This window comes from Protopterus annectens, chromosome 9.part0 (assembly GCF_019279795.1).
Source record: "Protopterus annectens isolate FY-2018-M chromosome 9.part0, PAN1.0, whole genome shotgun sequence".
NCBI lineage: Eukaryota > Metazoa > Chordata > Ceratodontiformes > Protopteridae > Protopterus > Protopterus annectens.
The window spans coordinates 638,006,884-638,027,575 of record NC_056743.1 but is presented as its reverse complement, the minus strand read 5'-3'; the positions used below and the strand labels follow the sequence as shown (position 1 = coordinate 638,027,575).

Genomic DNA, 20,692 nt, shown 5'->3' with positions numbered 1-20,692 from the left:
GTCTCCACAGACACTTAAGACTTTGCATGTGGAGCACTTTTAGGAAGGATAAAAGAGCAGGGGTGTGTGGGACACCAGTGACAGATGCAAGGGTTTCTGTCTTTTATGTCTGGCGTAGTATCTTAATTTACTTTGTCAAACTATTCAATCCTGTGTTTTCTTTACTGATCATAAAGATGAGGGAGAAAGGATACTCCATTTCTTGGATGTCTACTGATGACCTCAGTACTATCTTGACAGAGCTAAATCTTCCAGATCTTCAGATCTTTTGTTAATTTCTTGTGAAGTTAAGAAGGGATAACCTGTGTAAATATAGACTATTTCCAAATGGTTGTCTGAGGCATTACCTTTTGTTATATTTCCCACAACAAAATTATTCCAGGCAAGATCAAGGCCTATTGTACCATTGTGCTCATTTATGGCTTTTTGGAAAGGGTAAGTGATTCCTGAAGTATTCTAAAAGCAGCATCTCGATCCTCTGTACATACTTTTGCAAGGCACTGCAAGCTTGATTCATTCTCTAGGTCTAGACCAGAATTTGATAAGACCATTTTCCTAGACACATCCCCTACCACCTCTACAAATGTGTAAGCTATGGTAATCTGCCCATATAGCTTGGACTACTGCAGCAGTGATCAAAATTTAGAACATGATAAACTTACCATAACAGTAGATGTTCAAATAGCACTGCTGTAGTAGCTACTCCCTCTCTCCATCCCCCTTGTTTTTGGTGTGTTGTTTATGCCATGGAATGGACTTTTATTTTGTGTTTTTCCCATACCTTTCAACCTGGAAACATCAAAAATTTGGACAAAGGCCCATAAAAATTGGTTACAAATCTGTATGTCAATTAACATAACATTTGCATACATAATTATGCAATTCCACCCACTCTAATGGAATTGTGGGATACCAACTTTTAAACACAAACTGAAGAACAGAACCAAAATATGGCCCCAGGCCCTGTAGTAAATGGTAACCATTTTTTTTAAATGTGTAGCAATGATGTTCACTGGGAAGGGAGAAGATGATGAACCTTAGGATTTTGTTTTTGGTGACTTGCAGTATATAGGTTTTGTGGTAAAAGTAGGGCATTTAATGGTAGGCAATATTCTAATCTTAATAAAAGAATATTATGGTTTGCTAGGACTTCCAAAAGTCATTTTCCATGGCCTACTGATAAGTGGCGTAGCTTGAGTTTGTGCCACCCAGGGCTGTCTGAGATTGCCGGCCTCCCCCCCCTCACAAAATCATGGTTGAATGGGGCTCCACCATACACAGCCCTCCCCCCTGCAGCCATTTCAATGTCCCATTACTTGGCTATTTCACCCCATTTACCATAAGCACTAATGTGCATACTGCTTTACTTCTACAATGATTATTTGGATTTCATTTAAAACTTTTATTTTACATTTTATAGCACAACTGCTAATAGACATCTGCTAAACAAAGCAATACAGTCTCACAATGAAAATAGACTTAGCATTAAAACTTCTCTGCCTTTGAAACTCGCATTCATTGAAACAACATTGAAACCCACATTCAAAGAAAATGCATCTGGCCAGTGGCGGATAAAGATTACCTTTGGGCTGTTTTCAAATCATAGGCCCCTTGCACATGAAACATACATGTGTTCTTTGATATACCTTCCTGATTGTATTAAATTATACTTCTTGTATAATACAGCACACTTTTTAGAGTGGGTTTTAAATGTATTGTTTTGAACATTTTTCCAATAAGCAATGGAACAAAATGCATGAACCAACAATGACAAAACTGCCCAATTCAGAACATTTCCATCATAAAAGTGTACTCAATCTTCTACAATCCACCAGTATCAGTAAATATGCACAATCTCTGCAGAAGTAAAAAGCATCTAAATAATTCCATATTAAGGAGATCTGTAACTAATGAAGAGGTTGCTGCTAGCAAACAACTTTATATTTCATTGTTTCATTTACAAATTAAGTGCCTGTTGCCCTTTAGGAATAAATTGCCTATGTTACATTACAAAAATTAATAAGCTAGTAATATTGCAGTAGGGAATGGATGGCAAACTGATAACAGGTTCAAAATTACTAGGTATCTCTGCCAAAGAAGACATTCTCAGGCATGCACCATCCATCCCCTTTAAAAGTACAACACAGTACAGTATCGGCAATCCATCTACATACTGTGAGAGTAGAACCCACAGCCTTCTGCATAAAAACAAATAATTCTACCTGTTGTGCTACTAACAACATAAACAGCCTTGGCATAAGCAGCACTAAACTTTTGTGCCCCTGAAGAACTATGCAGCGTAAGAAATCTGGAAAAAGCCAAAATTTATTGGGTATGGGGACAAAGGCTAAAAAAAGCAGGAGACATTTTAAATATTGCTTGTATAATCTTAGAAAATTGCTAGAATAAGATGTTTTCTGTTACCACGCCTTTCCTGAAAGATAGGAAGACAAGCTAGGAAGACAAACTTAAATGACTATCATTATTTAGTGAATTCAGTTCTCACTGATTTGCTACAAAACCACAAATTATAAGAGGAACAGACCAAAAGTTATATGAGCCAAACATTGAATCGCAAGAAATCACATACATACATGCTCTTAAACAGAGAGATTTCTGCTTAAAATCAGATTTCTGACTGCTTACACCCCTTTTATATAGAGAGATTCCCTCTTAAATAGACATTTCTGGTTAAATGCACCCCTCTTAAATACAGAGATTTCTTCTAAAAATTAGATTTCCGAGTGCTTGCTATGGAGCTGTAGCTCTCTTAAATAGAGAGTTCAACTGCAGAGATTTGCAGACTGCTTAAACACATGGAGCTTCTGCTTAAATAGAGATTTCTGCTTAAATCAGGTTTCTGAGTGCTTGCTTTAACACACATAGCTACAGCTTGCTTAGAGATCTCAGCTGCAGAGATTTGCAGACTGGCAGCAATTCTGAGTATCAAACACACGCACCCCTAAATTGTCAAAGACAAACATACACACACACACGCATACACATGCACACATGGAGCTGCAGAGATTTCTGAAATGGAATGGAATGGCAGCAATAAGATTTCTGAGTGTCAAATTGGAGACACACACACCTCTAAATCGCCAAGCAGTTCTGCTCATGCACTGAATAAACAGTTCTGCTTACAATACATTTCTGCCACTGCTGCTAAAATGCACATGCAATAAGCTGGGCCTGTAGCGACACAGTTCTTCTATTTGATAGCATACATTACAATTCTTTTTTGTTTTCTTACCTGGAAGACCTGCAGCATGTAGTCAGGTGCTGAGCAATTGTTGTACTGCTGCTATATTCCTTCCAAACAGTTCAAAATAACAGTCCAACAAAGCTGATGTCATTCAGTCGCACCCCCTTAGGTTGGTAATGTGTGATGATGTCAGCCATAAATTTGAAGTTGCAATACAAAAAAAATAAATAAATAAAAAAAAATCTGGAATTAAAGGGGCCACTCGGGAATTTGTGGCACCCCATTATTTTGCCCACAAAACTGGTAAATACTGAGGAATTCAGTATGTTTTTTCCTAGCAGTGTACATGTGATGCGCAACCTTCATCTCTTTATTGGTAAAGTTCTGAAGGGCTTTGCATCCAAACCTAACTTTTTAGTCAGCTCAGATCAAGCTGACTAACAGTTTAGGTGCATGGAGGGTGCCCTGAAGCTTTGGAAGCTTGGCCGGCTGTTATATCCTATGCACGATAGAACCCATATAGCTTAAGCCACTGCAGCAGTGATCATTTAGACATCTACTTTTTATGGTAAGTTTACTTACACCACTGTACTTTCTGTTCCCTGAGAGCTGCTTTGTAATGCTGCCTGTGCATTTCTACTGTAATAATTATTACCATCATTGAGTTGAGCTCAAACTTTTTTTTTCACATAATGTGAATGTTATTTAACTAGTGCCATCTGGGCTGCCTCAATACTTCCAGGCTGTGAGAGCAAAGAAATAACCACTCTTGTGAAAATGTATAATACCCAGCCTGTTCATATGTGTCTTTCCTTATTAATGATTTGTTTGACCTCTCCTGTTTTATTTTTAGGTGAACCTTCAAAATATGATCCCGCTTTCAATGGACCCATCAGAAACCGGTATGTTACATGACGTATTTGTAGGGGTAATTCTTGGTTTGAGGAATTTTTGTCCTTTTCTAAAATCAAAGTTTTGGGATTAATTTTGCTAAGAAAGCTAGTAGCATAGTGATGCATATTTCATTTTTGGATATACAACTATTTAGAGAAAATAATAACATTTATGCAAAACATTTCAGAGAGGACACAGCAGTTGAAACATTCTTACATGGTGCCAGCTGTCACCGAATATATACTAACAGTACCTTACCATTAAGTGAATTTTATAGCCCAGGAGAATATCTATCAGATTTTTTGAGTGAAGCTATTTTATGAAAGGGGTTATCCAAATGTGATAATTAAAAATGCCTATTGGAATGCTTATAGCAGAAGGGGGGGGGGTGATTTTAAAAGACTGATGAAGTTTTTATGAATTAATACTGTTAGTAAAATTTTCTTTGTGACTGTATATACAGTATTACACCATGACCCCCCATTAATATTCCAAAACGTGCACGCTGATTGGCCAGCGTGCACGTTGTAAATCGACTTATACTAATGGAAAAAGGTCCGGTCGCCCGGACTTTTTCCATTAGTATAAGTCTCGTTTAAAACACTGTCTCGCTATGTTAAGAGTTTAACATAGCGACACAGGTTTAAAAAAAGCAACGGAGATCTCCGTTGCTTTTTTTTAAAGCTGTCTCGCTATGTTAAACTCTTTTAACATAGCGACACAGTGTGAAAAAGCAACGGAGATCTTGCTTTCTCCGTTGCTATTTTTTAAACCTGTCTCGCTATGTTAAATGGGTTTAACATAGCGAGACAGCTTTAAAATAAGCAACGGAGATCTCCGTTGCTTATTTTAAAGCTGTCTCGCTATGTTAAACCCATTTAACATAGCGAGACAGGTTTTAAAAAAAAAAGCAATGGAGAAAGCAAGATCTCCGCTGCCTTTTACTGTTTCGCTATGTTAAATGGGTTTAACATAGCGAGACAGCTTTAAAATAAGCAACGGACATCTCCGTTGCTTATTTTAAAGCTGTCTCGCTATGTTAAACCCATTTAACATAGCGAAACAGTAAAAAAGCAACGGAGATCTTGCTTTCTCCGCTGGCCACAGCTCTGATGTACTGCGTAGGCATGCACAGTACATCAGAACTGCCGCGGATACCAGACAGCTGCGGAAGGGCAGCAAAGAGGCATTATAAAATGCCATTATTTAAGAAAACTGATTATTACTTTTCTTAAATAATGTCATAGTATAATAGCAATAACCCACTTCTGGGTGTGGGTAATGCGGGATTTACCCACGGTTGTCTTTGTTTGGTCCCTTGGGCTTCGGGACCAAACTACGCCAACCGTGGGTAAATCCTGCATTACCCACACCCAGGCGTGGGTTATTGCTATATTAACAGATTTAGTGACTACTTTAGTTAAAAACATTTGACTATATTCATGGAAGATGATGAACTAAATAATGACATGTTAAGGCTATCATTTTCTTATACCAGCGGTAAAAATATTGGTGATACAGTGGTTGATAGGTATTTTATGAAACGTGTACAAATGAGTATGTCTTATATCAGAGAGGACTTTCACCTGTAGCTGTTGCAACATGTGTAACTACGTTATGAGAAAATTTTAAATGATTAATGGTGTGAGGTTTACTTATAAGGAGCATTTCACATGCAATACAGTTTGTGTGATTTATGCTATTTTTTGTATATGTTCTAGTGTATACTACACAGGCTAGCCTAGGAGTTCTGTATGGTTCATGCAAAGTGTCTTCCACAATGCACCCATTTGCGATTCCCAGACATGTTAGCAGTAATTTTGTTGGCTAATTTGCATGTCTCTGAATTGCATTAGTACTAAGAAGTGCAGACCATTGCTGATCTGCATGTTGTGGTAGTAAATAGCTGCTCTTGAAGACAGTGGAATTCTCCTTCTCTTCCCAAGTCACTGTCACACACAAACAAGTAGGTACAATACAAACATATGCACACACCAGTCCCTAACCCGTCTGTCCTTCCAGATATCCCCCCATCACCAATAGTATTTGAAGTGTCATTATGGCACTAATCTATTAATCCCCAATGGTTGATGTATTCCCCCCCCCCCAACCCCAATCCTCATACTACTGTTGGTGCCATTACAGCACTTAAGTGTAATCCCTGGTGGCGTAGGGGTTCTCCTTACCCCCGGATTTCTGTACTGCCATTGCTGCCGTTATGGCACGTTAAGATTATTCCCTGTTGGTCTACTGATTCTAAGCCTTCATTTAGGCCTAAATTAATATCTACATTTACGTTAAGCCAAGATGTCTATCTCCCTGGGGAATTTAGTTGGTAATTAATCAGTTAATGACCATATTTGTAACATAATGGCACTTGTAATTGTCATGCTGTTCAATTATTTAGGAGTAATAAATTTAAAAATGCACAGTGAATCCTTCTGCAGCTATTTGTTTTCAACTTATTGCAGAAAGCTGATACAGTTTACATTAGCTTAAACAATCACACCCTCTGTTTAGACAGGAAGCAATCATTTTGTAAGTACTTGGGATGAGGGGTTCACTTTACCCAAACTGTCTGTTTAGTTTCTAAGCCTGTATATAGTTTAAAAAAAATTAGTGCACTTGCACACACCCACCGACCAATCCATCTGTCCAGTGCTGTCAAGTCACATCTGAATGTTTTAGCAATCCCATGAACAGCCACCTTTATCTACAGGGTTTACTAGGCAAATATGAAACCGAAATTAATTGCCAGGCCTTTTTTCCATATCTTTCTCACACACACACACACACACACACACATGCGTGCGCGCGCACACACACACACACACACACACACACACACACACACACACACACCCTATGGATAATTAACGGTCATCAATCCGCCTACCAGATATCTTTGGGATATGGGAGAAAACTAGCATACCTGGAGAAAGATCCACAGGGAGGACATGCTGAGTCAGCAAAGAAGGCATTCCGCAGACAACCAAATCTGGGAACCTGTTGCTGTGATGCATCAGTGCTACTTACTGCACCAATGTGTTGCTTCATATTATACATTCACTCACACTGACACACTTACACACACTCTCTGACGTGCGTGCACCCACACACACAAACACACTCTCTCTCTCTTGCGCACACGCACACTCGTATATATTTTTTCAAGGCAGTCTGCATGCTCCTCTTGCTGTAGCTTCCTGTTGTATTCTACAAATTCCATCTTATTAATCCTGAAAACATCAGGTACTACATAGCAGGAAAATACATTGTTCATAGGGTCATAGGTTGGTACTAGGCTATTGGCCCTAGGGCCTATACAAACCTAGCCATAACAATTCCCTGGCTTTTTCTTCCCTGGACCCCCTGTCTAGCAGGGTGACTGACGTGATCCCCGGGGTGAATTTCCTATCTCTCATCCAATCATCAAGGTTTCTTTTGAAGAGGGCCAAAAAGGCGCTCTGCTTGACGTGTATGGGCAATCTATTCCAGAGTTTGGGGAGTCTCTGGGTCAGGAACCTATCCCTCCTGCATGGTTTGTTCATTGTGATGACAAGGTTTAGATCCCAGGAGCATATGTCTCTGAGGGATTGGGATTTATTTAAGTGTAATGTCCAACAGCTCTGGGTTTGACATGGCCTTGTATGTTAAGGTACACATCCTGAAAAAGTTGGGTCATTGGATTTGTGAACACAGGGCACATGTGGGCAAATGCATCCTTGCTCCTTATTTTTAGTATGCCGTCAGGGACTGAATTATGGTAGGCCCTGGTTTTCTGTTTTTTTGAACAGCACACAGGAGAGCATTATCATTCTTAGTGTTCCTGTATTCAGGCTACCATGGAGCAGTATGTATCCTGAGAGCACTACATATTATACTGAGGTAAGGCATCTTAGAGATGTATAATACGTCTTCCCAAAACAGCTATATGCAGCTATCTGGTAAGACATTGTATATATCAAATCTGCATTATTTCAGTGCACTGTGGTTTGCTGTCATGACTATGATTTGAAAAGAATTCATGATCAGTTGTCATGATGGCAAATTGGGTTCATTGCTATAATACGATAATGAGATCTGAAGCTATGAGCACTGTCATTGGCAGGAGCTTACCAGCATCACTGGGTGGGGGCAGAATATGCTTTTATGAGGTAGCAGAGTTTCCTGCATTTGTTGCTGGTAGGGATTTTTTAAATGTTTTCATTGCTTTTATGTTGCTCAGCACTGTGTACAAATCTATCAGTGGGAGGGGGCCACTGTGACAGCAAGCACTACAACAGCTGTTTCTATGCAACTCCAGTCGTGTAGTTTACACTATACAAGCCAGTGTATAACCATGTTATAGGTTAAGTGAATTGTGAATGATTGGGGGTGGATTTATCAGTGTGTGGAAATAGAGCAAGAATGCACACAAGGTTTTACTCCATTGTGCATCATGATTCCATAAACCACAAAGGAGGGCAAATGCTGTACCTAACAACTCACTTTAATTATGAGTAGCACCCGAGATCTTTTGTTAACTGTAGATCACATCTTTTTTATCTATAAATCATCAAACACCTAGGATACCAAGGTATCTTGCACATAATTCTTATTTCCATAAATCAGATTATATAAAATATATCAATATGACATTAGAACCTGTCTTTTAAATAAACTGCATGTTTTCTTATGTTACATCTGTGATGCTTGTATGGATATAATGTTTATCACTACACAGCTTCCGTACCATTGTACTTACCTTAGGCAGGTATGTACTACGTCACCACTGGTCAATACATTTGCAAGTAAATTATCACACAACAAACTTGGTGTAGGGTTCTTTCATGTCTAGTTCTGGTTTACAAAATACTTCACTGAAAAGATCCACAATGGACTTCCTCATGTAGTGGAGTCTGCATAAAATTAACATGTGCCTTGGTGCCACATCCCTCAGCTATACTGTTCTGCATAGTTTAGGCCTGACTTTCAGCATTATGACTTGCATTGTAGTATATGTAACTACTAACAGGCACAGAACTATTGATGGCTAGTCCCATTAATCAAAGATGGAAAATACCGTACTGATATCCCTGATTGTCCAGTGGCAAATTTTCCACATGGGCCCCTGCGTTAGACCCCTTTCCATGTCATGTAAATATATAGCCAATACTTAAACTAATCCAACAGCTGACCAGCCATTTTTGGGGTTATTTCTTCTTGGAAGACTTGCTGTAGCCCTGGGACTTGTTTTCCTATTGAACTGCATGAGATTGTTCTGAGTGAAAATGTGAGCGTGATTTGGTCATTGGCTAAGCTGAGAATCGGAAAAGAGAGACCAAGTCATGTACCTAATGAATAATGCAGAAGCAAGTTATATTGATTCTACCTGCTGGCACAAGGTCAGCCTTGTGCATTTTATAGGAGTTCTTAAATTACTTTGAAAAGGAATGTTCTAAGTTTTCACAGTGTGTCTGAGTCAATAAATTAGAGTCCTCTTTTATGAACATGTCCTGGTATCAGCTTTGTTATTATATCATCATAAAAAGTGTTACCCATGGTGTATGCTCAGTTTGTTTTCTATATACCATCTACATGTGGGGTTTGTAGCTGGCATTTCAGGTTAGCAAGTTACTGTGATTTCTTCAACATAAGCCCCTGTACGTTGTCTCAGATATATAAGGTTGTGCCTACCCCATACCCATACTAATACACAAACTGAGGTTGTCATACTGCAGAATAATTCATATTTACATTTAAATCTGGAATTTTCAGACATGTGTACATTTGCTCGCAATTTGTTGGGCATTTAAACTACCTGTTGGCTTGCACTGGTAAATCCTCATGCAACCTTCACTTACCAATAGTGGAAAATAATTCCATTTGTACACTCACAATTACAGCATATATGCATATAAACTTAGGCATTTTATGCACTACAGCCTTTAGTTTTTGTAATGACTACCACAGCAAAGTGGTAACAAGGAATGGGTTCATAGATGGTTACTAGCCTATGGGCCCAAGAGCAATTTTAAGCTTGGCCAAACTTACCACAGATTTCCAAAATACTGCTGATGTGTCAGTACTCCAAGGAATTTTATGGTTATGATACAGGCTTGTACAAACCAAGCATTCAGATGCTGCCCCTGTGCATTAGGGACATAAGTGTTAAACCCGAGAAAATTTGAGACTAATCATCCACTGGTCCAAGGTACTTTTGAATATGGTTAGAGATGAGCTCTCCTTCACATGGAAGGGAAGCCTGTTTCAGAGAAGGGGATAATCTTTGAGATGCTTACCTGTCCTTCTGATATGTCCTGTTTATGTTGCTGATGAGGTTGCAATTATAATGTGCACTACATTTAGGACAATTGTATGTAGAGTAATATTCCCATCGGGTTTAGAGTATTTTGTGTGTTTGTATCACTACCAGATGCAGGAATGAAGGTGAGAAACATTGTAACACCTCATGTATTAATTTTCATTTTGAAAATTGCACGTTACACTTTAATACACCCAACTTTCTGCAGAAGGGAGTTGAAAAGATCGTTGAACTACTTTTTATTTATAATTTCTGCCTTACTACAGGAATAGTACCTGCTGCTTTTACGCATGCTAGTATCACTCTCCCAAAAAGTTTCTTCTCTTAATGAACTGAAAAAGCTATAGAACCATCTCCAACCTTTGCCTTTAGCAAAAATATTTGAAAAACTTCTTTATCAACAAATCTTCATAAAACAGTTATGGGATTCTATCAGATCATCAGCATAGGTTCTGCAATGTCTTCAGTACCACAATGGTTCTGGTCTTGGTTGCTGACACTGTCTGTAGCAGTATGAATGACGAGCTATAATTGCTAGAGTCTGCTGAAATAGAGAGCTTTTGAGACAGTCAGCCATAATCTATTAAGCAAAATGAGTAAACTGGAATTTTGGGATAACACAATTACTTCTTTCCAAAAGTACCTTCCAGGTGTATTATAATAATCATTTCTCTACTAAAGGAGCTTTTAACACTGGTGTCCTTCAGGGCTAGGTGCTAGGACCACTTCTGTCTTCACTGTCTTCACTATTTACAAACAACATGATCCATGCTCTCCCACATCTTAATGCCGTTCTGTATGCTGATGATAATTATCAGAATACAAATACCTTGGTCTTGCACTTTAAACATCATACAGACAACATTAATAGCAAAGTACTTAAGCAACTCGAACTCTGCTGTAAGATTTCTCACCTCTCCACCTCTCAGAACAACAATTGCTAGGAAACCTTCATCTTTCAAATTAAGACCATGCTTTTCAAAGAATACAAATTACTGAAAGTAAGAGTTACAGATTTGTTTTACTATCTGACCAAAGGGTGCACACTACATCCTGCTAAAGGGTCTCATTTGGTTCCCTTTTTCCAGCACAGCTATCTTCTCATTAGGAACCTTACTATTTAAAATCATAGAACTAGATTACTGTTCTCTAAAGAGAAAACTTAGACCTTTAAAGAACAAACTTAATCTCGGAGATCCAGTCAGGAAATATACTTTTGTCAGACATCAGCTGAAAACCACCAAAGGTGAGAGAGCCATTTCTAGGTTCTGAACAGCCGCCTAAGGAAAACTAGTCACAGCAAACCATAACAGAATTGAAGTTCAAGTTAAGGAAGCTCCTACAAAAGAAAGCAGAATACAACTGCTTTAAAGATGATGGATAACTGCCATAATTGGTTCAGTGCCAAGTGTAGACAAATTAAGTAAATACTGCATATACTACATCATTGTCCTTATTTTATATATATATATATATATATATATATATATATATATATATATATCTATGTGTGTGTGTGTATGTATATATATATATATATGTGTGTGTGTGTGTGTATATATATATATATATATATATATATATATATATATATATATATATATATATATATATATATATATATATATATATACTATATGATTTTCTGTTGTGGCTGAAAGGGGTCGATATTTACCCATTTAACAAATTAAAAAATAAATTTATAAAATAAATATTTAGTGGCCCTGAAGTCATACCTGTTTTAATATTCTGTGAAAAAAAAAGATTTTTCTTATAGTGGCAACAAAACGATTGCCAAAAATGTGTATGAAAGTAGTCATGATAGCAGATGATGTGGGTTCCTTGACAAGTGTTGCTTATGCTGCAGATGTCCGTTCATCAAAATATTCTCAAGACCGGTCAAAGTACCATGTTTGTTAACATTTAGGACTTGAGTGACAGTTTATTCCCAAGTTTTCAGTATGAAATAATTTAATTCCTGGTCACTGACCGTTCTAAAACTATTGTAATTTGTCTTTTGTGTGCCACTATGCAATGTGAAACTTGGCAGGCAAGACAATATTTCAGCATTCTTATATGCACTTCATTTTACAAAGTTTATTGCACAGCTAGGGTTGATGTTGTTGGGTAATACATTTTAAGACTGCACATCATATTTATTCACAGAGATGCAATATTCATCTACTGTGTACTAAAATTAATTTGGTCTTTTATGTTTTCAGCACAATGCTATTTCCACTTTGATTAGCATCCTAGTGAACCTGGGAAAAAGAGTCTGAATGGATCATGCTTAAGACCCTGTTTACTACAACATCAACACAAAGGTGCAATGGGAAGGGTGGTCCTTTCCTGATATGCTGGTAATCACAGTACCACTGCTAGACACTAGTGATGAGGGATGTTGTCAAGCTGAAGGAGTTTCCTTTGAAACAATGCTTCTAGGAGGTTGTCATGATTCATCTGAGAAGTATGGCATGCTGAGAGTGCCACTGTAACCAAAATGAAAGCTTGGACTTATGAGGTCTCTGGAAAGGCCATGGAAAAATGTCTTTTGCTTAGCTTCAAAGATGCTTTAGGAAATTTAGTGCTTCAGGGAGGAAAGGCAGAGTCTGGATCAGGCAGTGAATGGTGTCAAGGAAGTATCACTACAAGGGGAATTATCAGGAGGTGGAAAGAACATTTTGAGGAATTCCTTGTCCCAGTGGGCATGCCCTCCCACCCTCAGAAAATAGTGCCAGAAATCATATGGTGAGTTGAGGTCCATCACTGTAGCTGAAGTGACTGTGGTAATGGGAAGCTTCCTCAGTGGTAAGGCTGCAAGTGTGTATGATATCGACTCCGAGAAAGTGAAGGCACTAGGCAGGGCTCGAGTACCTCTTTAGTGTTGCTTAGTGGTTGGGGCAGTACCTCTGGGCTGGCAAGCCAGGGTGATTTTTATTTTTTTATTTATTTATTTAACATTTGTTGACCGGGAAAGTCCGACTAGGTTCCACAGATCCAGTTTTCAGCAGAGGCCCGGGGAGAAATGCTCCAGAAGCATGTTTTTAAAATGTGGGAGGGTGATGACCCTTGCTTTGAAGAAGGAAAAACAGATGGTGTGTATTCCATCTCCTTGGAGATTCACACTCCTCAGCTTCTCTGCAAAAAGCTTTTGCAATTATACTGGAGAGGATAATTTGCCTTATAGCTGACCTATACTTCAAGTAGGAGCAGTCCCTATTGCGTCCAGGCTATGGGGCAGTGAACCACTTATTTAGCCTTGCTTAATTATGTTAGGGGCTGCATTAAATTTAATTCAGTCTACTGATGTCTTATGGATTTGAAGAAAGTTTTACTGTAGGCACTGACATCTGTTGTGGTACAGTGTATCATTATTCTTGATATTAACTCCGATTGTTCAATGTAGGTGGCAATCTGTGTAAGAGATGCATCGATTCCCCACTGTCAAAGATGCATTGTGTCCCACTACTACTTGTGGATTTTGTGCAGGATAGCCTGGTAAAGCTGAGGTTGGGAGGGTATATTTTTGAGAGGTCTTGATGTGGTATCTCTTGTTTTCAGATTATGATGATGATGTATTTCTGGCCTTTGTTGAACATTATCTTCAACATACATTAGACATACTCACTGCTGAATGTATAGTGGACAGTACTACTATTTTGAGATCTGAGTTGTGGTAGTCTCACAGAATAGAGAGGATTACTGTCTGTAGGTGGGTTGGTGATGATGGAGACAACTGTTTTTTGCAGATAATTTTAACTACCTCAGAGTCATGCTCATGACTGGTGGCAGAAAGCATGAGATTAAAAGTGGATTGAAGCACTGACCACAGTCTTGTAGATGTTAAACCAGTTTGTAGTGTTGGAGCAGAAGCTGAGGTCTCATGAAATTATCATGGTTTACTGGTAGGGTTATGTATCCATCCTGTTCTTTGACTACAGCTGTGGGTTGTGATCTTAAGAACAAGATCCTGGGTACAAAGAATAGAAGTTATGATGATCAGCATCAGATCACAGTTGCAGTAGCCTAACACTTGGGTCCTACCCTACTAAACTGACAAGTGTTTCAAAGCTAGAGGACGTCCTCTACCTACTTTAACTGCCAGGAGCCCAAGAGAAGCTCCATATGAAAACAAAGAGCATGTTTTCCTCAGAGTTTTCTTGCAACCAAAATGTGCTGCTTTGGCTGGCCTTGTGGAACTGCTGGTCAGCTAGCATTCCTTCAAGCCTGCCCAGATAAGTCCCCTCTTGAGAAAAACCTTCCACAAAATTATTTTTCCTGAGAAAGCCATGTATTGTTTTGTGAAAAAGATGTGCTTTTGCTAGGAAACTTTAATATTTTGGACTGTAACTTTTAGTCAGGGAAACCTTATTGTGTGAATGATTATGCTAACAAACTGCGACATGACTAGTTTTTAAACCTCTATAAAATTATCACTTAAGACATAGGCAAACATACATTTATATAAAAGAAAACAAACCATGTTAGCATGTTTACAGTTATAAATATTATACATCACATAAATTCTATTATACAATTATCATCAGTCCAGCATTACATAAATTGAGCAATTCCTGCCTTCCCTTAAATGTCAGTCCTCCTCCAAAATATTGCTCTGTGTGTATCACTCCCACAATTTCTATTTTTTCTATGTAATCTGCTCATATTCTTCTTTAAAGATCTCACTTCCATTTCTTTTATTTCTGTCTGGCTTTGTCCCAGCTGAGTGGAGGACAGCCACTGTCATTCCTTTACACAAAGGTGGAGCATCCACCGATCCAGGAAATTATAGATCCATCAGCCTAACTAGCCTGATCTGCAAGACTATGGAATAGATTATCATAGACCTCATTAACAAGGACATTGGCAACCTCCAAACACTTGACTCCACACACTTTGGCTTCATCAAAATTAGGTCATGTTTGTTAAATTTGGTCGACTTTTTTGAGATGGTCACCAAAGCCATGGATGAGGGGAAGACCGTGCACACCATCTACCTTGCCCTGGCCAAAGCCTTCGACAGTATTCCCCACTAGGGCATAATAGATAACATATGGATTAATGCTTAGTTGAGAGTTTACCAGATGGGTATCTAACTGGCTCACTGATAGTACCCACCTAGTCAAAACAGGGGAAGCCACCTCAAGCAGTAGACCTGTATCAAGTGGCGTACCCCAGTGTTCGGTCTTGGGGCCTCTGTTATTTGAGATGTACTTTTCTGAGGTATAGACCAAACCCAGTGGCCTATGGCTGACCAGGTTTGCAGATGACTGCAAGCTGTGAGCTGTCATCAATTTCCCTAGTGATGTGTACATCCTCCAAGAGGGTCTCACCCAAACAAATGACTGGTGCCAGAAACATGGCCTCAAGTTGAATACAAAACGCATCATTATCCCCTTTGGAGAGAGTGATGTCCCCACAAATTATCACTCTAATAACAATGTCCTAAGCACGCAGTCAGTCATGAGAGAGTTTGGTACCCAGATTGATAGCAACTTGACTTTTGATCACCACGTTGCTTCCATTGTACGGAAAGCTTTATACATGGCCCACCTCATAAGTAAGGGTATCTCATCCAGGGACAAGAAAGTCATAACATCCCTGTATTCTTCACTTATAAGGCCCATTATTGAGTACAAAGCCCTATTTGGCATGTACCTCGCAAAGCACATGCAGCAGCTGGAGAGACCACAGAGGTTCCTCACCAGGAGGATCCAGGGCCTCAAAAATCTACCATACACAGGCTAAAAGCCCTATCCCTATACTCTGCTTCATACAGCCTCCTCAGAGGTGACCTCTATCTGCCATACAAGGTGATCTCGGACCCCGGCTTGATGGGACTGCTGCATATCCGCAAATCAAGCTCCACTCTAGTAGCCTGCACATGCAGCCTCATCCTGGTCTGTGACATCAATAGGACTTGGTGGGACAGATTTGTGTCCCAGAGACTCCCCATCTATGGAATAGACTCCTTCTGCATGTCAAGCAGAGTACCTCTTTACCTCCTTTTAAGCGCAACCTGGATAACTGGATGGGAAATACAAAATACATTCCTGGGATTCCACTTGTGTCCATGCTGGACAGGGGCATCGGGTGCTGATTTGTCTATGCATGGGCTACACTCTTGGCTAGGCTTATTAAGGCCTCAGGGCCAATAGCCTTGTAACTTCCTGTGATCCTATCATCCTGTGTTTCATTATTCACTAGTTCAAATACAGTTGATTTAGACTTTGATTTCCATTTTGTAGTAATTGTTTTTTTGTCAGTCACCAGAATTAAACTTAACAAGACCTTACTATGTCTAGCCAATTCACATTCAATATCTCTGCTTAAAAAATAATGTCCTTAGTTGCATCCATTTGCTCACCTAATATTTCTGACAGAGTACCCTGTAGGGAATTTTTAAAGTCTGCCATCTCATTACACTCTGAAATATATGATGTCCTTCTGTATCACTGTTACAGTGTTCTTCACCTTGGGGATTTCCTGCCAAAGATAGCCCAATGTCTGGCCAGTATACCAAAGCCTTTAGATCTTGTATGCACAGTATGTCACACATATGCTCCCTGTAGGGCATAAGGGTGATGTACAAACTCATTTAACCAGAGCTTCTTTGCTGCCAGTCCCAACGCCATCATCGCTCATCGGTTTGAATGCCCTTTTGCTGTGCTGAATACCTACCCATCAGATAAGTGCCCCATTTGAGTCTTTTTTCTTTTGGTCTTGTTCTCTTTTGGTTACCCAGAGTTCAATTCATCCAAGATGGGTAAATGTAAGTGTGGGAGGTAGGTTCCCCCTAAGGATCATCACAAACAGTGTTTTGTTTTTGTCAGGGTGCTTTCTGCACTCATGAGTCCTGTAGTATTTGTTAAGCATTTATGCTTAAGACTTTTAGAATCCGGTTGTCCTCCCTGACCATCTATCCTGAAAACCAGAGGCTTAACTGTTAGCCCAAGGTAGGATGGTGGAATCTTGGATGGATTCCTTGACTGTCCAACTTCCACCAAATGTTACTGTAGAAGCAGGTGATAACTCTGTAGGCTGTCTGGTGTCCAAGTTGGATTCCTCTGCCATGACCCCCTCAGAGGCCAGCATGGATCCTTCCATTTGCATGTCCTCTGAGGCTTTACAGGAGTCTGCTCAGGATATCAGGGGGGAACTGCAGATGATTATCTCAGAGGGTCCTAGAGGGATTCTGCAGATTCTGGTCAGGGAAGAGGTTCTGGATACTCTTACTGAATCTTGTTATGGGTAGGAATGTCTGGTGTGTGTTAGGGCTGATGTCCCTACCAAGAAAAAGTAGAAGACTAAACATATATCTCTACATCCTAAGGATCTTCAAAGGGAATGGCAGGAGTTCACTTCAGGCCTGTTTAAAACCTTAATGGCCCTGAAGCTTCCCAAAGGGATTTCTGTAACTACCCCTCTTGGACTCCAAGTCCTTCCAAACAGACTAAGGAACCAGATTCTTCAGATAAGGATTTAGAGTTTGATGATGGGTCCTTGTCACTCTTCCCAGATGCTTTCACTTTTGGCTTATGGTTCTGATGAAGAGGCCATTAGTCCTGAGACTTTTTTTGAGGAATTGTCTTTTGGAGACACTATAGATAGAATGATGGAAGACTTTAAGTGGGATTCTTCCTCAAATGCCTGATATCTAGAACAGGTATTATGGACTGCTTAAGATGTGCACTCCTAAACTTTCTGCAGTAGCTCCTGTGTGGGTTGCTTTGTTAGACACCTTTATAGCTTCTAAGTCTCTTGATTCTCAGCCTCCTGCTCTAAAGAAACCTAACAGGTTCTACAATAATGCAATTAAATGCCAAGGAATGCATAATGGTGTCCTTTGGGAGGTCATCCAGTCCTGGTAGCTATCCTATTGACAGCACACCCCTTAGAGCTGACCCAGTAGTCGGGGACTTGTGGACACACACAGATAGTAATCTAGTCTTTGACCATCATATGTCTACAGCAGTGAGGAAATCAGTCTATGTTGTGCAACTTAAAAACAAAGGTATGGCATCTTAGTGCAAGGAAGTCATTGTTCCACTGTATTCGGCATATGTTAGACCTATCATTGAGTACAGTGCCTCCTTTGGTATGTACCTAACCAGACATATCCAACAGTTGGAACATCACAGAGGTTCCTCACTAAAATAATAAAGGGCATAATTAAAATGTTCTATGCAGACTGTCTCAAGGCCCTATCCCTGTATTCTGTCTCTTACAGCTTTTTGAGGGGAGATCTGTGCCTGGCATACAGGGCATTGTCAGACTTCTCTCTGATGGGCCTCCTGCATATCCACAAAACAAACAGCAGCAGAATTACCCAGTCTAAAGTCTTAAATATTGTTTGTGAATATAAATAGGACCTGCTGGAGAAATAGGTATGTAACCCAGAGACTACCCGTTCTATGGATCAGGCTTCCCATCCATGTAAAGCAGAGTTCCTCCCTAACCCAATTCTAGTGCAACTTGGACATTTGGATGGGGAACAGGAATTTCATCCCTGGTTTGGCACTTATGTCTGTAAATGGTTCATCTCCCAGGCCCCTGCTTGTAAATATTTAATCTCCCAAACCCACGCTTACACTTATCAAGGGTATCAGAACTTGTCAGAGATTTGGGATGGTTAGGATAAGAAAGCCCTTGTGGTCATTAGCCTAGTAAACACCTGTGAACAAGATTCCTAAAGAATATCAATTCTTGGTGTCCTCGTGCTGACCCTGCTGTGGTGTCAGTCTCCTCTGACAAGCCTTCTAAACATTTGCCCTCTTCCAAGCTTCTGCCTTCAGATAAGGATAGAAGAGCAATGGAGAGATTGGTAAGAAAGTCTATACTGCTTCTACCTTGGCCTTTTGGGCCATCAATTACCAGACCCACATGACCAGATATGTTCTGACCTTGATTGCCCAGGCTTGTTACGTTATTTCTGACTTCCCTGATTCTGAAGCAAAATCTTCTGCTCTATCTTTTTTGGGTTTTACTTTGCAGGTGGCTAGTCATTCCATCAACTATAGCTATGATACTGTTGATGCCTCTTTTGAAGCTGTTGCCTTTGGGTCTGTCATGAGGTGTTATACTTGGCTTCACATGCAGTCATTACCTGAAGACATTAAAGCCAAGTTGCTGGATGCTCCTTTGGATAATATAAATCTCTTTAGGTTTGCTGCTGCTGCTATGTTGAAGTCTCCAGGAAAAAGGTAAAGCTTTGCAAGACATTAGACATATTTTTGTGTCCCCTATCTCCAAGTTCCAGAAGAACTATCCTACTTAGGTCTGCTTTTGTTCACAGGCAGCCTCATCCGGCCACTAAAGGCAGGAAGGGTGGTAGGCAAGTTCCTCCTGCTAAGTCTTCTTAGGCTCTTGTGGTTTAGAAGCTTGCTTTATCTGTCAGGCCTGCTTCTCTTTGACATCTTGCCTCCCCTACCCCTTGGCCAGGTTCCCTTGCCCCTTTGTCTATCCCTCTTCCTTCCAAACTGGCATCTCATCATCTCAGATTCTTGGGTTCCATCTATCATCCATCTGGGTTACATCATGGTGTGGAACTCTCTTCCTCATTTTTCAGGGCCCTCTGGACCAACTTCTTCATTTCTCACAGGTCCTTGGTTCTCTGGTGGACCAGGGAAGGACAAGAAGGAAAGGGTTTTTACTTCAGTGTTCCTGGTCTTTCAAAGGGGTGGCAGTTTGAGACCTATTCTGGAGCTCTCCTTGCTGAACACCTTTCGTGTTTCCTTCTTTTTGAATGCTTTCTCTTCAAACCCCGTTTCCTCTTGTACTATCCCAGGCGTTTCTGGTGTCCTTGGATCTGAAGGATGCTTACCTTCAAATTCCTATTTACCCTGTTTTCAGGAAGTTTTCACATATCTCTGTTTCTTTCTCTCATTTTCAGTCCTCTGCTTTACCCTTTGGCCTCTCTACTGCCCCAAGGGTATCCACAAAACACATTGCTCTTGTGATTGCCTTTTGCAGGCTCCAAGGCATTCAGATATTTCCTTATCTAGATGACCCGTTGTTTCAGGCAACTTTAATAAATCAGACTTCTTAAAACTTCTTCCTCCCTCCATTCATACTATTAACTCTGTCTGCTTTAATCACCTTTCTTTATCCTCTTCCTCTCTCATACTCTTAACTGTATCTGACTTAACCTAATATTCGGTTTTCTCTTATGACTAACCTAATATACTATTTTCTTTTATTCTACTTCTCTTCTTCCATGTTTCCTACTACTATACCCCTAACTTATTTCTTTTTCTAAACTACCTTCTCTACTACTACAAATTTTC

The 20,692-nt window shown here is 39.8% G+C and overlaps 1 protein-coding gene across 1 annotated transcript in view; it reads left to right on the top strand.

Moving 5' to 3' along the window:
* Window positions 1-20,692, top strand: part of SLC44A4 (solute carrier family 44 member 4) — a 1,277,084-nt gene that overhangs the window by 395,696 nt on the left and 860,696 nt on the right. The window contains exon 2 of the mRNA XM_044082136.1: window positions 4,059-4,107. Coding sequence (XP_043938071.1) covers window positions 4,059-4,107 — 49 coding nt within the window. The remainder of the gene's footprint in view (window positions 1-4,058; window positions 4,108-20,692) is intronic.